Here is a 15,849-nt window from a genome sequence, read left to right on the forward strand (position 1 = left end):
CTGCAACTCTGAAGAAGACTTGGTGCTGGTAGATCATTTGGGGGCTTTGATAAGAAGGTAAATACAGGGAGCTCAGCACTATAAAGCCGAGTACATCTAAAATTTTTCTCCCAGAAGGAAATGTTGTTTTCATCCATAAGAGACCTCCAGAGTTCATTCTGGCACATACGAATATTATCATGGATTACTAGTGCATCTTGGCTTACCTTAATAAATCTAATTTCTAAATTTTCATTTGACGTTAATCTAAACAGAACAGCCATACTCCCTGAGAAAGGGTTTATTAAATATAATTTACTTTGGCAAAACTGCTATTGAAATCAGTTACAGATACTTTTTTTTTTTTTTTTTTTTTTTTTTCTGATATAGTGCTATCTTTTTTTTGTTTTCTGTTAGGAATCAAAATTAATAAAAAATACATAAATACATATAACACACATGCATAATATTCTGATTGTTCTCTAGTTCTCAACTATAAGACTGAAAAATCATTCTAAAATGTTCAACTCTAAAGCTGTTAATAAGGACCTGTATTAATCACGCTTACAGTGTGGAGATAAATTTTTCTGGATTATGTATCTCTCGATTTTTTTTCCTTAAAGCTTAATCTCCATTAAGGACACTTTACACCATTTTGATACAGTATTTAAGTAGGTTTAAATATAACTGATGACAAATATAAGGTTGTTTTACTCTTCTAGAATTGGGTAAAGTGATCTTAATGTAGTAAAAAGGCTAAATACGAATAAATGAAACTGTATAATATAAATAAATCAAACTGTCCTTTCCCTTAATTTGTATTTTATCTGTATTGTTTTTAATGTTTTTGTTTGTTTGTTTGTTTGTTTGTTTTCTGTATTGTGTTGATATATCCAAAGAACCTAGAGCAGTCCACTGTTCATGTAGTCCTGCTAGCAGGTGCAATTTTTTTTTCCTAAGCGCTTTCACTAGAGATTTTATTTTATTATTTTTATTTTATTTTTTATTTTATTTTATTTTTTAATTTTTTATAGAGCTTGAAGACATAACTAATCTTGAGAGTTCATGGGTAATATTTTTAAGATGTTCAATATCTGTGAATCACTTTATAGCAATGAACTGTTCTGGTGGGTTTGAAGCATGTTACCAATGGCCAAGAAATTGGCATTCTCCTCCCTCCTATCCATACTCCTTTCAACGTCCAACACACAATGATATTTTTCTGAGACATAATCAGAAAAATTGGCAGAAGGGCATCTGGAGAGAAGAAAGGTACAGAGAGGTGTGAGAGGAAACAACTTGCTTAAAATAGAGATAGAGATCTGAAGATAGGAGTAGCCTTTAAAAGAGCATTACTGTTCTTTTGTACAGAAAAAGGTTCATCTGTTCAGCCTACTGCAAAGCCCATTTGCAGTACATTCTTCCTGTACAGCACAAAGGCAGCATTAACGGAAATGATAAATAGTTTGATGAGCAGGCCAGGTGGCATAGCAATGGCTTGCAAGACTGCTGAGCTGGAGACACAGGTTTTAAAACAAACTTGGGGCTCTTTTTTCCTGGACTGGTTGAAGTTGAACATGTCTAGGAGGTAATGTGATTGATCTCTTTGGAGGAAGATGCCAGCTGGAGAGCTCACAAACTGCTCCTTCAGGATTCTCCTTAAAGATGAATTGATGGCAGCTTCTGAAAAGAGTTACTCACACCGCATTCTTCCCAGCCATTCAGAGGTAAGACTCTATCACAGTGGCTGCTTAAAGAACGGATTGAGAGTTTAAAGGGAGAGGAAAAAGGTGTCCCTGGTGAAAGAAACTGCAGGAAGTACATTCCCAAAATACAGCAACTATTTTTATACTGTTGAAAACTAGGTTTGTTTAGGAGCCTGTCCACGCTATTATTATTATTATTTATTATTTGCACTGGATTTCTGTAATACTAATAAAATAAGAGGTTGCATTTCATCTGAGGGCTATATTTTATTTTATATTATAAATCAACTGTATTGAAAGTATTTCAGGCTAAAATAGACAGATATTTCCTAAAAATCATGGTGAAACTAAGGATTTGTTTTGTCCTTAGTTTCACTATCCTTGTAGTTCTCATGTGATGTTTCTCCATTCTTTGGAGGCACTGGTACTTCTTTTTCTGATTAGCTACACAAGCTGCATACCTGCCCTTTTGAAACTTTCTGTTCCTTATCCAGAAACCTTTTTTTTTCAGTGTGTGATAGCTCACTACTTTTAGCCTGAATAACCAAATTGTCTCATTTAATGGACAACAGAACTGAAGAATAGTTTTGGATTAACAGTAGCTCAAAAAGTTACAGCTAATATATAATACTCCACTCTTGTTTGACCTAGGACTACTTTGGTTCCTAGCCATACGCAGAGAGTAAAAGTGGAATCCCAGAGATGACTGAACACTGTAGGAAGAAGTAGTCATCTCAGGAGTCTGAATCATCCAAAAGAACCATATCGTCATGAGGGGAAAAAAATAATACAAAAATTGTGGAAAATGCAGAAGAAATTTTGGCAACATCTGAAAAAGAAAGCAGACAAAGAATTTGTCTGGCATTGCCTGATGTATTCAGGACTATATGCTAAATAGACTAAATAAGCTAGAGCTCCAGTTGTTACTGAAAGACATTAACTCTACTGAAGAAACTCGTAAATGTATGATGTATTATAGCTGTTGAAAATTGAGCTGGAAACACAGAGTATTACTATAAGGATAGTGGCAGAATTTATTTGTATCATATATAGGTTGACCATTTATTTCTGAAGCATGTATTATTTTGATATTATCGCTAACACCAGTTCTAACATTTTTCTGGATTTCTGGATGCAGAGGGGAAAAGGAGAAGATAAGTGACAGTCAGGAGTTAGTCAACATTTCGATCCAGGTGTTGTTTTTCACATGAAGGACCTTGTTCTTTTATGTTATCTTTTCAGTACTTCTGCTTTCCTTTAGTAATGAATAATTTCCCTCTGCTTAATATCTAACCTAGAAAAGAAGGGGAAAACATGAATTTCGGAATGGTTAGAAAGCACTGCAGGCAAAGCAATTTAAAGTCAGGAGTTTCACTTAATTGCTATTAAAAACAAACTTTTAAACAAGGATTTTACTACAGAAATAAAGGATGCAATTATGTGTAATACATATATTTCCACTCCTTAGGCCAAAAGAAAATTGTGAATTTTCACCACTACTAACACAAAGTCCATCAATATTTAACCTGGGAGGGTTGTTTTGTGGAATAGTTTCCTGCTGCTTTGTGTATAATGTCTTTTTCTGTCAGCCTGGGCTACAGTCCGTCAGGGATGTTCTGGCACAGCATGCCCAAGGCGGCAGTCTTCCTTCCCCTCATCTGGGCTGCCCTATGACACAGAGCTGTCTCTCTGTAGGAGTGGGTCTCCAGCCATGAATGGCTGCTATTTTGTTTCCCTGATTCCTTTGAGCCATGCTGCCTTTTTTGGCACCTGGTGGGATTTCTCAGCTGGAGCTGGTTGTGACCACCACTGGCCCATGGTGGGCCACACTGGGCCCTTCTGTAATTTGTACCTCGTATGAACAGTAATCTCCAGTAATCTCCAACTCTGGTCCCTTCACACAAGCATAATGGAGAAGAAAAGGTAAAGAGAATGCATGTTTTTGTTTTTCTTATTAATTCTGCCATTTTCACTGAGGGAATTCAGGGCAGCTTTTCCAGGAAAAAAAAAAAAAATAGACCTTGCCTGTTTTCCTTCTAAGCTTTATATACTAGATGCAATATAGAAGGAAACTTATAGCCATTGAATTATATTCCAAGAGCCTGCTTTTGAAGTCAGAGCCACACCTGCAAAATGTTTAGCTAGTCTCATTTTCCAGCACTGCCTGAGTGAGGACATGCTGCTTCTCAGCACTTCACCCATCAGAGTTCTTACCTAGAAATAAAAGCACCAGACACGGGTATGTTCATCATGATGTGGATTTTGTTCTGTGAGGCATTCCTCTGTAGTGAGTGGCAGCAGTCATGGCACAGTGTCACTATCACTGTGTCTGTCCCACCATGTGCTGCGTGCAGGGGGCCTGCAACGAAGGCCACTACCCTGCCTTGCCCAAGGGTTTTGCTTTTTGACAACATGCCCAAGGGAGCCTCACAAGCTGGAGCTGTTGAATTTGTGCCAGCATGGATTTGTTGATTAAAGTGTGGAGAAGGATGAACAAATACTCCTTGTAGCAGATGGCCCAGTGAACTACCAAAGTTGGTAGACTGGAATATGTTTTGTGCCCTATCTAATTAATCTGAACTTAACAAATATTAATGGTGGCAAGAATTGCAATGAAAAATGTATGTCAAAGTCCAAAGAATGGTAGAATGTGTTACCTGTAACTATTACTAGAATTAAGTATGCTTAAAAGCTGTGAGCAAGAATACTATGTCCCAAACTTCCTTTATCTTTAAAATATGCTTTGAGAAAGTTTAATGGTTTCAATTTGTGTCCTGACAGTTATGAAGAAATAAATACTTAATTCATGTGTTTTCATGCACCCCTGTTCTGCTCCAGCACTGAGGTCTGATAAGTGAAGTACATAGGTGTGCATTTGCAGGTTTTCTTCCCCCCATTCTGATGTTCACATTTATCTGGTAGTTTCTGCTACTTCTGTACTGCTTTCCCAATGTGTTGCTTTGTTTATTGCTCATCACTTCTCTCTCAGATACATGGGTAATCTAGGAAGCAGATACATTAGAATGCTCTCCTTGAGGTATTTAATTTCTTTGGTAAATCTGTAGTCATGTGTTTTAAATTTTGATGGGATTTTTTTCTTCCTCTGGGGAAGCCTGATCATGGCAAGACTTATGAAGAGGAGGACTTATTTTATTCTTGAACTGTCCAGTTAGGGTCTTGAGGAGAACATGAAGTGGTGTGCTCTTGGCTCTCCATCGTGGGTAATGCTCTGAAATACAACAAAGGTAGTTTGGAAGAAACTATTTGAAGTGTTGACTCTCACCTGCAGCAGTCTCTGTCAGCCATACAGTATATGTTAAATTCACAGGAATATTGTAAGCTGTAAAAAAAATTCTCGCCATTCTGTAAGAAACCTTGGGCCTTACAGTAAAAGACCAAAGTTCTAAAAGGTAGCAATTGCATTGGTGCAAGAAATGGGGAAAATCAAGGGATCTGTCAATTTAGAATGTCCTACATTTGTTTGTTAAAATTTTGGAACCTGTGGGCTTACAACAGAGAAAACTAGATGCCCTTTTCCCCTTCTTTCCATCCCATTTTAACTTTTCTTGACAATCTTAACTGTTTCTCCTGTCTTCAACTTGAGCAAAATAACACCTTCAAGTACAAGTAAGACATACAAGTTAGGCATTTTGCCCTTCTAAATAAACAATACTCTAAAGGAACAGTTTGCAGTCAAGAAAGAACAATCAGATTTCCTTTTAAATGTTGGTGTATGAAAAACACTGCATTTGCTACTTGTATAGAAAACTTAAACTTAATGAATCACTTCAGTAACTTATACAATTTCATAGTTGTTTCCATAAACATAAGTTTTGTTTTGGAGTTGTTCTGATTCCAGATAGCTGCATCATGGAATAAAGCTACTTTTTCTTTTTTTTTTTTTTTTTTTTTTTTTACATAAAAAAAACAAACCACTATTTAAAGCTACTTTTCAACAGCAAAGAAGTTGCTGTTGAAACAGCAACTTCTTTGCTGTTGAAAAGAGATTCAGCATAGAAATATGAGAACAAGGACTAAAGCCCAGGTGTTTCCTCTCTAAAATAGTTGCCATAACCATCATAATAACAAGTGTCTGTTTGTCTTCCAGTAAGCAACTCCAGCTGCAGATTTTGATAACAGTGCACTTAAGAGTAGTCTACAATACTTTATTTATTCCTGGCCTCCTGAAAGAAATAAAATTTGATTCATTTGGGGAAAACAAAAAACAGCAACAACAAAAAACACCACACATACACACAAAAAAAGACAAATGTATTTCAGATTGCAGAGATCCTGAGGAAAAATTCATCATGCTGTTATCCAACAACTGTGTGGTTGAGATGCAGTTTGAAGTTTTCCTCATTTTGGACAGCTGCATATTTTATAATCACTGCTTCAATTTAAGACTCAAGCAGTGATGCACTTCTGAATCTCCTATCTTCAATCACTCTTAGCATATTTTGGCAACTAATATTTATTTTTCAGATATTTTTCAAATTTTCTGTACATTCCATAGATCTTATTTTTTGAGGGAAAACAGTATAGAAAATGGAACAATCCGGTTTATTTATTTTTCTTAGTCTCAAGGAACTGGGAAAGGCTTGGGGACAATCCTAAGTGTTTTTTTTTGGCATGTTGTTGTCTTTAATCTTAATAAGGACAGTGGCATATGCTAGATTTTGTTTGTCAAAGTTTTACTTTCAAACAGTTTTTCTAGGTCATCATAAAATGAAGGTAATGTGTTATAGATGGATAAGCTTTTCAGCTAAAGAAAAAAACACCTCCTCAAGATGGCTTTTAAGTGTATTTATTCAAGGTCATTTAGAAATCAAGTATTAAACCCAAATAAGCTTCCATTAAATACATTAATTCATTTTCTGTAATACCATTTGAGGACATTTGAGGTAAATATGGCAAGTTTTTTTTATTTGAATTATAGTTACTAAAAGTACTATTTTCACAACCGTGTGGGCTCATAACTGCCATTTTCTCAGAGGTCACATACATTCTAGCTATTACTTCTTTTTGTCTTAGCAAGCATGTACCAGTTCTAGTCGTGATAAAGTACTTCAGTTTCCATATCTGTTCTGCCCTCAGGATCTCTGCTAGAGATAGCCAATAAGAAAATTCTGTGATTTTTTTTATTGTTGGATTTTATTTCATTTTCAAAGCAGGACAAACAAAATAAAGTAAAGCCAGACAAATCTAAAATTAGACATACCAAATATAACGCAATATGAGTCAAAATTATTTTTGTTACAAATTTTCCAGTTGGCTTTTTGTAGCCAACAATTAAAATAATCTGGAACATATGGAATTATTTTTTTTATCCCTTCTTGAGCGAAAATATTTTGCTCTAACCTTAAAATTTTGACATACTGTTTTGTAGAAAAAACACTATTGTTATTTCACATCATAACTTTATAAGAAAGATAATCAGCACATACTGTCTTACTGGATTTATTTTTTCACAATACTTGAAGTAATGAAGATCGTATAGAAGTGTTTCATAGAAGATGGAAATTTGAAAGATAATTTAGCTATCAGTAACAGTTGTCTCAGTTTGAACAATGTGTGTGTGTGTGTGTGTGTTAGGAGTGTTACCAAAAAATGTGATGAATATGAGATATTGTATAGTAAGCTATAATTTCTGTTCCTGTTAATTTCAGCATTGAGAAGTAATGTGGATCTTTTGCAGGGTCAAAAAAAGGAGGGATGATTAAACAGAGGTGACTGACATTATCTTCATTATCTTATCATTCTCTACTGGCCTGATTCTGCTGGAAATGATTAAAGCTGTGATTTTTACAATCTAAAAGTATCATAACAAAACATCACAGAAGTATTTTGTTGTTAAAATCTCTCAATGTTATGTTGTTAAACAAACACTATATGTTGGAAAAAGACTATATACAAAACAGAAGTAAATCTTCTGTATAGAAGAGGTTATAAAAATTTCTTTTAATACTTCCAAGTTACATTACATATTTTCCTGAAATCAAGACAGTTGATGTCTTGACATCAACTTTGACATCCAGTCATAACCAGGGAGAATATGTAGAGATAAAATACTATATTTATATTTTTATGCAATGTGCTTATGATAAGTAAATAATAATAAGAAATTTATATTAATATTTTTGATGAAGTGAAGTGAGCTATTTCAAATTTTAGAAACACTTAATTTAGGCCATGACCCTTCTGTAAATTAAATCCTAAGCAGAGATGCAATTTTTTCGCAGTTCAGTCTATTATATATGTTCAGGAAATGTAACGGTGAGCCTTGTTACTGCCAGTAAATATAGCATCCTCTAATGCAAGAAGGAAGTTAGCACAGCACAATACATCTGTTCTGCTAGTGTTAAAATAAACTGCTGCTTTGTAGGAGGCAGTCTTTACCCTGTCATTCTAAGACAGTTCAACAACTTAATATGCACTGTTGGTCACAGACCAGTCAATGATATGTACACAATGCCATGCGCTGTTGTGCTGCTATGAACAGCAATATTTTTGGAAAAATGTTTCTGCATCTACTTCCATTGTAAAAGTTAAGTAATTCAAAATAGGATTGTGAAGTATTGAAGAGGAATGCAATGACATAAGTCATTTAGTCATTGTCTTTTCTGCTGCATATGTATTTTGTTACCTGTATATACAAAACAGAAAAATTCAGTTAGTACTATCATACAGATTATCCAAGAATGTTCTACAATGCTGAAGTGATCCACAACTTAGTATGTGAATCTGATAGATTAGTTAGGAGACTGCCTACTCAGATTACAAATTCTTAGTCTGAGATATCACTTTAACTGAAGTAAAATAATTATATACATTCTTTGAAGAGGAATATCATAATTTCATGAAGGAAGATTTGTCTTTTGTAATGTAATCCTAACTGAGGCTGCTTACTGTCTGTTAATATTAAGGCAGAAGAAAGATGTGTGATAAGAATGTACTAAGAGTACAGAGACTTTTTTTTTTTTTTTTTTTTTTTTTTTTTTTAATACTTTTCTGTGTATCAGTGGCAGCATACTGAGAAGGGAGAGAAAATCAGAAAATTTCAAATGTTTGTAGTAAGTTGTCCTGCTAGCAAATCAGGTTCTTGTTTTGATAATTTTCTTTTCCTTTGACTCCTCTATTTTCTTTAAGGCCTTATTCGATTACAAGAGCTCATCAAGGCTCCGTCACGGTACAACCTGAGACTAAAAATCCGTCAGTTACCAGCTGACACGAAAGATGCAAAGCCATTGCTAAAGGAGATGAAAAGAGGCAAGGAATTCCATGTAATCTTTGACTGCAGCCATGAAATGGCAGCAGGCATCTTAAAACAGGTAATCCTCATTTTGCTTTAGAAAGCCTAATCTTCATCCCTAATACATACAAATATTATCTAGTCTTAATGGCATTTAACAAGCAGTAGAAGTGCATGTTAGTTTTACTGAGGCCTAGCTGAAAGTCAGCCAAGGCTTTCAGAGATAATTTTATTGGTGACTCTAATGGTAGCTGCTTTCATTATATATATATATATATATATATATATATATATATTTTTTTTTTTTTTCTTCTGTTTTTCTTTTTAAAGATACAGATTGATTGTTCCATGTGTGGGGGAAAGGTATTTTACAATGCATTTTACAGAGGAAAGACACATCAGAAGATGTGTCAGTGTTACAACTATGAAGAGTTGGGGAATTGATTAAAACCATTTTATTAATTGGTTTTAAATGCTTGTTTAGAGTTGTTTTTTTTTTTTTTTTTGTAAAATGGCTTTTTTTTTTTCTTTTTTCCTTTTTTTTTTTTTTTCAGTTGAAGCTTCTAAGTTGTGGGCATCAGGTAGTGATATTTGAATAGTATATTACCAAATGAACACATTGTGATCCACTGAAAGGATAAAACTAACAGATATTTTTAGAACCATATTCTCCTACATTACTATAAGGACTGTAAAGAATCTGAATACATTTGGATAGGTGCTTTCAAGTGTTAGTTGTGTTGCATAGTGTTAGCTGTGTTGCATACAAGTAAGATGAGTAAGCAAGATACAGCAGAATACCAAATACTTACAGTCTTTATATTGCAGAATCAGAATCCAGTGGTGTCTTCCAAGGAAAGGTATACAGTGGTATACGAAGGATGTAGCTCATAAAAAAAGCTTACTGTAACCCTGAAGTGTGCAAAAACGCATGCCTTTGCGTATCTCCTTTAGCTTTGTGAGTGAGTTCCAAAGACTGGAAATTCCTCAGATGCTGTTTTTCTTTCCCCCTTTTTTTTTTTTATATTTCTTAATTGAGTTATAATTTGCAGTAATGACAAGAAAAATACCTAAAACAAAATAATATTGTACATTTCTAATGCACAGCTTTTAGTGACTTTAATATTGTTTATATTGTGTTTGCTGTCATACTGAATAATTTAGTTTGAAAAACCAAGTAAATACTAAATACAACCTCTAAGATTTGAAAAAAAAATAAATTCATTTAAAGGTACTTTGGGGTACTGTTTTGGGTACAATTAAACATAATAGTAAACATACATGCATACTATCATTTGTTACTTTATTATGCATTGATTAAAATACTCCTATTAATTCCTAGTCACCACATCTGCTGGTGGTTTTTGCTCTTCACTTAACATAAGCCAGCCTAATTAATTCGTTTCATCCAAATCATTAAATGTATGTTTAATTATTTTAACATCTTAAAAGTGCAGATGGAAAATACGTATTAAAGGCATTACAAAGCTCCAGTACTAAAAATAACTCCATCAATGTATGTTATTTATACTGCACCTAGTCCTTTTCAGGTGAAAAGAGATTTTTCTTTCAAAAAATAAAACATTGTGAAAAAAATAGGAGAAGAAAATAAAAAATATTATAGGAATGAGGAAGAAAATAAAATGCATTCTGTAATTAATCATGTCCCAAGACTCAACAATGAGCATTAAATTTCTTTAAATCAAACTATAAGCTGTTTTTATCAAGCCTCTCCTTTCACCCTAAAGGTTATAGAAAGAAGTTAAATGAACAATTCTTTCATGAGTGTTTAGATCTTTTTACAATTTCTGTAATCTTTTACTGTAATCTGTAGTCTAATTTTCCATCCAGCACCAATATTGCAATGTTTTAAGTATGTCTAAAATTGGTAATTCTGGAGCTGAGTATGAGCTCCTGCTATCAAAATTGACAAAAAGTATGTTAAGACAATTTGTTATTTAGAGATATAATTCCAAAAGCACTGTGTATGGTTGTTTACTAAAAATGTTAATATATAAAAAAGGTCTTTATTTATATAAAGATTCATTTGAAAACCATGAATTAAGCAAATTTTGTGGGAGAAATGGAAGGAAGAACTTGGGGAGACATGACAAGGGATTTAATTTTGGGAGGGATTGGAAGGATTAAGAGTGAAGTTGGCTGGAATAAAAACAGGTTGGAAATATAGAAAAAAACAAACAACAACACAGTACTTTGAGAGGCCAGTGAAAAGACAATTACTGTTTTTTGGCCAAAAATACATTATGGAATGCAAGAGAAATTCCCACCATTCAGACCACATAATTAAATCAAGGCAAATCTCAGGGGTAACTGCATCTCCGGGGAAACAGGGAAGGAAGACAATATTTAAATAGTTAGTGGAAGCACTGGAATAATGAAGGCAGAGCATTGACAATGTTTTCAAGACGAAAAAGGATTGATGTCTTTTGAAAAGTGAGGAAAGTGAGAGAAAAAACCTGGAAAGGAGACTATACCAGAACACAGAATAATGAATATTCTTATGGAGAGATTGTTTGGAGAATGAAAGTCCCCTTATAAGCAGATAAGGTACAGAAGTTGCTATGTATTCTGCTAGTGAAACTTTGAATCAGGAGTATTTTCTTTCACGGTTGGAATAATGTACATCTAAAGCATAAGCTTGAGTCCTTGTATTAAATGTACAAGTGTTTTAAATATAGGGAAAAAGATACCTTAGCTTGATTTAAAAAAAAAATATATTTTTTTTTTACATTTTTTTTTTTTTTTTAAAGCTAGCTGTGTTTGGTGTTATATGGCTTCTAATGAAGTTGTAATATTTCTCATGAGATAATGGTTTTCCTGTGTTAAGCAGAATTTAAATTGCTGTTGGTAGACTATACTACAGTTCTATATACAGGTAAAGACATCCTTTGGCAAAAACTGTAACAACACTTTTCCAATCTTGTCAAAGATAAAAAAAAATATCTGATCTGCAGCTGCCTTTTCAAATTTGTTTTAGCTTTTCACTTTTATTTGAAAAAGAACATACAAACTAGTCATTTTCTCAGACAATGTTGCAAGTAAAAAAGCTCTCACTGCCTTCAAAACCAATAATTCTTTTGTATACAGATTCTGCTATTGTGACAATTGTATAATTATTGCCATCAGTGCATTTGAGGAGGTATAACTGGTAGAAACTTGGCAAAGAATTCTGTTTGTAATTCTGCGGAGGGAAGAGAATATTCCTTATTGTTTGTATATATATATATATATATTTTACAGTGCTAAAATTAAGTAAAAATTACTATAGGTACTTAAATGCTTTCATAAATCATACTAGACTATTGTTGCTTTTAAGCAGAGTAAGAAGATATTGTTTACCTGTGTCTGCTTTCTGGGTGAAACTGTCTGTAATGAATAGTGATGAGACATCCCTTGCTCATTACTTTAAAAGCATATCTACAAATATTTATTCTTATACTGTTAATGAAAAAGTATGAAGTTTTAAAATGATCAGTGACTATTTGATAATGCAAAGTTAGAAAGACAAATTAAGTTGCTATGTATTCTGCTAGTGAAACTTTGAATCAGGAGTATTTTCTTTAATGGTTGGAAAAATGTACATCTAAAGCATAAGCTTGGGTCCTTGTTTTAAATGCACAATATTGTTCATCAAAATAGAAAAACATATCCTATCAGGTTATTCTTTTTAAGGGGAGGGTTCAATAATGAATGAAAATATTATCAACTCAAAATTTGTGTGGCAACTTAATGCACCCATTAGTATGTAAAACTATAAGCCTTTTTCACATTTACTGTACTAAACAGTCTAATAATATTCTTTCTATCAGAAGATCTGCTTCATAAATTCCTTTAATAGTCAGTAATCTGCTCTAGCTGCTAGGAAATGACTTGCTTGACCTAATTTTAGTACAATTCCAACCCTGTAGTCTGATCCCAGTAGTGTTCTTCTGCAGCTTTTCATTTACCATGTAAGTGTGATAAAAATGGATTGTGTGTCCTCAGAAACATTAATCTTTTGTTTATTTTTTTAAGGCTTTAGCTATGGGAATGATGACAGAATACTATCACTATATCTTTACCACACTGGTAAGTGGCTTATAAAAACATATGGTGACATCTAACAAAGATGTCACTTTCCTTAATTATATTACCTTACAAAGTGAAAAAAAAGTCTCTCTGGATTGGAGTGTAAGTACATGATGTTTTCTCTGTTGAGTTTTCTTACTTTCAATGAAAACTCATCAGAATGGTTTAATTATTGTTCAACAGCATGCCTGGCAAACTGACAGACCTGAGAGAACAACTGACTGTAGTATTACAGTTTAAAACTTTAACAAAATAATTTGTGAAGCTCATTAGAACTGTAAAGACAAAATACCCTTTGCAAGTCTCTCTCTTACTTTAGAAGGTTAAATTGTGCTATCACCTATGGATTCAGGGTTGCATGAAATGAAACTTCCCTCATTAATCCTAGGTTTTCTGTCTTTTGCTGTTGGTGAAAATTGCTTCTTTGAGTGGTATGCTGTCCATACATACCATGCATTTAATTTTTATTCTTAAAGCTATATTTAAAAAACAGAGTTTCTGTCATTCTTATTTCCTTATTGGAACATTAGCTGTTTTAGAAGGGACAGGGATTATATGCATTTGGAATTATCAAAGAATACTTTAAAGTGTGCAGACAGATTATAGATTTTGATTTTCCAATGTATCTTTGGAACATGCATCAGAAATTAGTTGTTTTGATATATTAATTGCTTCTTACCTTATATGTTGAAAGTCCTGTCAAATAAATTTTCAAGTCACAGTGTTTTTAGCAGTCTTCTGCATGCTCTCCTATGATTGATTCAGGATCTAATGCTGTAGCTCATTATATGCCAACCTGTGTGTTTCTGTAATATATGGATATAATATTGTTTTGTACATTTATTATATTCCAGAGTAAACATGAATGTGTTTGGAATAAATAATTACACCTGGGGTTGCGAGTTTTTTTCACAGCAAAAATAGAGAGCTTTTAAAGGGAAAGATGTAACATAGTTATAGTTATTGTCGGTCTTTCCTTCACAATAGAACATTTTGTTTCTTTAGAAAGAGGACAGGAGTTAGGTTATTTGTAAATGTATAACTTAAAAGCACTTTAGCACCTGTAGCACCTTAGGTGTCATGGAAAATGTTATTATAATTACTAGCTATAATTGAAAATGATTAGAGACTGCTTGATTTTGGGGAGGCTCAGTGTCAACAATGAATAATGAATTATACTCTGGTTTTCCATAGTACATATTATATTTTCTTCAGTTCTAGTTAGTAAGTAAATGGATTCAGACAAATACTACACCCAACACTACCATTTAATGGAAATTTAAACTGTATTATACAGCCAACAAGAAAAAAATAAAAATAAATTAAAAACAAAGTTTAAATGATTTTGAGAATGTCTGTGTTCAATGAAACTAAAAATATGTTACGGAACAGTAGTGTCTGTGATTATGTCACCTCATTATATCACTTCAAAATTTTACTTAAAAGGAAACAAAAAATAAGAAGTAAACCAAATGAGAATTTGTTTTGGTTCAGCTAAGAGTTGTCATGACTGTTTTGTTAATCTTTTTTTTTTTTTTTTTAAATTTTATTTATTTATTTATTTATTTTAATCTAATTAAAACTTGATCTTTTACCTGAATTTCCTATTGTCTACTTTATTTCTAAGGTTTCTATCAAAGGACTGGAATAATCATGAGTTTAGTTGCTTGATCCAAAATTTGATTTTCTTCTTTTTATTCATTTATGTTTGCCTCTGTGTGTGCTGAAGGGAGGTAAATATACATACGTGTACATACATATATATTAAAATTACATCAATTGGCAAAGGTTATGCTTGTAGAGAGAAATTACTAATCAAAGATATGTCTGTTTGGAAGTATGATTGATAAATGTGAAGAATGCTTTTGGTTAAATGTAAACAATAATCAAAAACTGCAAGACGTGTGAAGGCCGTGTACATTCTCCCCATCCCCCACTCTTATTTTAGTGGTTAAAGGTCAACATATTAAAGTTTCATAGTGACTGAAAATAAAAGGAGACTGTTCTGTTTATTTTTGTCATTTAAAGTATGTTTTGGTAAGCCAAAGAAGAAATGATTAGTAATAGTATTTGTAGCAATTATTAATAAAATTTATGCCTACTGGAACATTTCTGACTAATAGGAGATATAGTTCTGCAACTGAACTTACCCTAAACAGGCTTTTTTTTTTTTTTTTCTCCAGGACCTGTTTGCCTTGGATGTGGAGCCCTATCGGTATAGCGGTGTTAACATGACAGGATTCAGAATTCTAAACACGGAAAATAGCCAGGTGTCATCTATCATTGAAAAGTGGTCTATGGAGAGATTGCAAGCACCTCCTAAACCTGATTCAGGTTTGCTGGATGGATTTATGACGGTATGAATATCACTGTTTAGTGTTCCTGTCAAAGGAAAAAATTCATTTCTGTGACTAAAATTGTTTAGAGGCATGAGGCCAAATATTACTTTAATCTTTATTCAAACAGTTGCTGGGGTGTTTGTTTTAATATTCTGTAGACTGAAAACATAGCATATCAACTTTATTAAAAAATCACACATACTGTATTTTTCTAAATGATAATACCACATTGTAAATGTATTAATCCAGTCTGTATTTCCCTTCTTGGCAAAAGTAGTGTGGCATCATGTCAAATCCCAACAAAAATCAAGCTAAATCACAATGTCTCCTCAATATTTAATTATTTTATTCATTTAGGTATTTCTTTCATAATGATGTTTACTTTTTTAGTAAATGAAATTTTTATTATTTCCCTTCTGCATAATCCTTTTTTATTTATTTACTTTTTTTAAATGGAAAGTATAAAGAATTTCATCTTTCTAGT

The 15,849-nt window shown here is 33.0% G+C and overlaps 1 protein-coding gene across 8 annotated transcripts in view; it reads left to right on the top strand.

The window, feature by feature from the left end:
* GRIK2 (glutamate ionotropic receptor kainate type subunit 2) overlaps positions 1-15,849 on the top strand; it is a 444,423-nt gene that overhangs the window by 176,130 nt on the left and 252,444 nt on the right. For 7 of the 8 annotated variants that reach the window (XM_084513441.1, XM_084513443.1, XM_084513442.1 and 4 more), the window contains exons 5-7: positions 8,835-9,016; positions 12,973-13,026; positions 15,210-15,383. In XM_084513441.1, coding sequence (XP_084369567.1) covers positions 8,835-9,016; positions 12,973-13,026; positions 15,210-15,383 — 410 coding nt within the window. The remainder of the gene's footprint in view (positions 1-8,834; positions 9,017-12,972; positions 13,027-15,209; positions 15,384-15,849) is intronic. The other variant, XM_084513444.1, reaches the window with a different exon arrangement.

The sequence above is a fragment of the Aythya ferina genome, assembly GCF_964211825.1.
Source record: "Aythya ferina genome assembly, chromosome: 3".
NCBI lineage: Eukaryota > Metazoa > Chordata > Aves > Anseriformes > Anatidae > Aythya > Aythya ferina.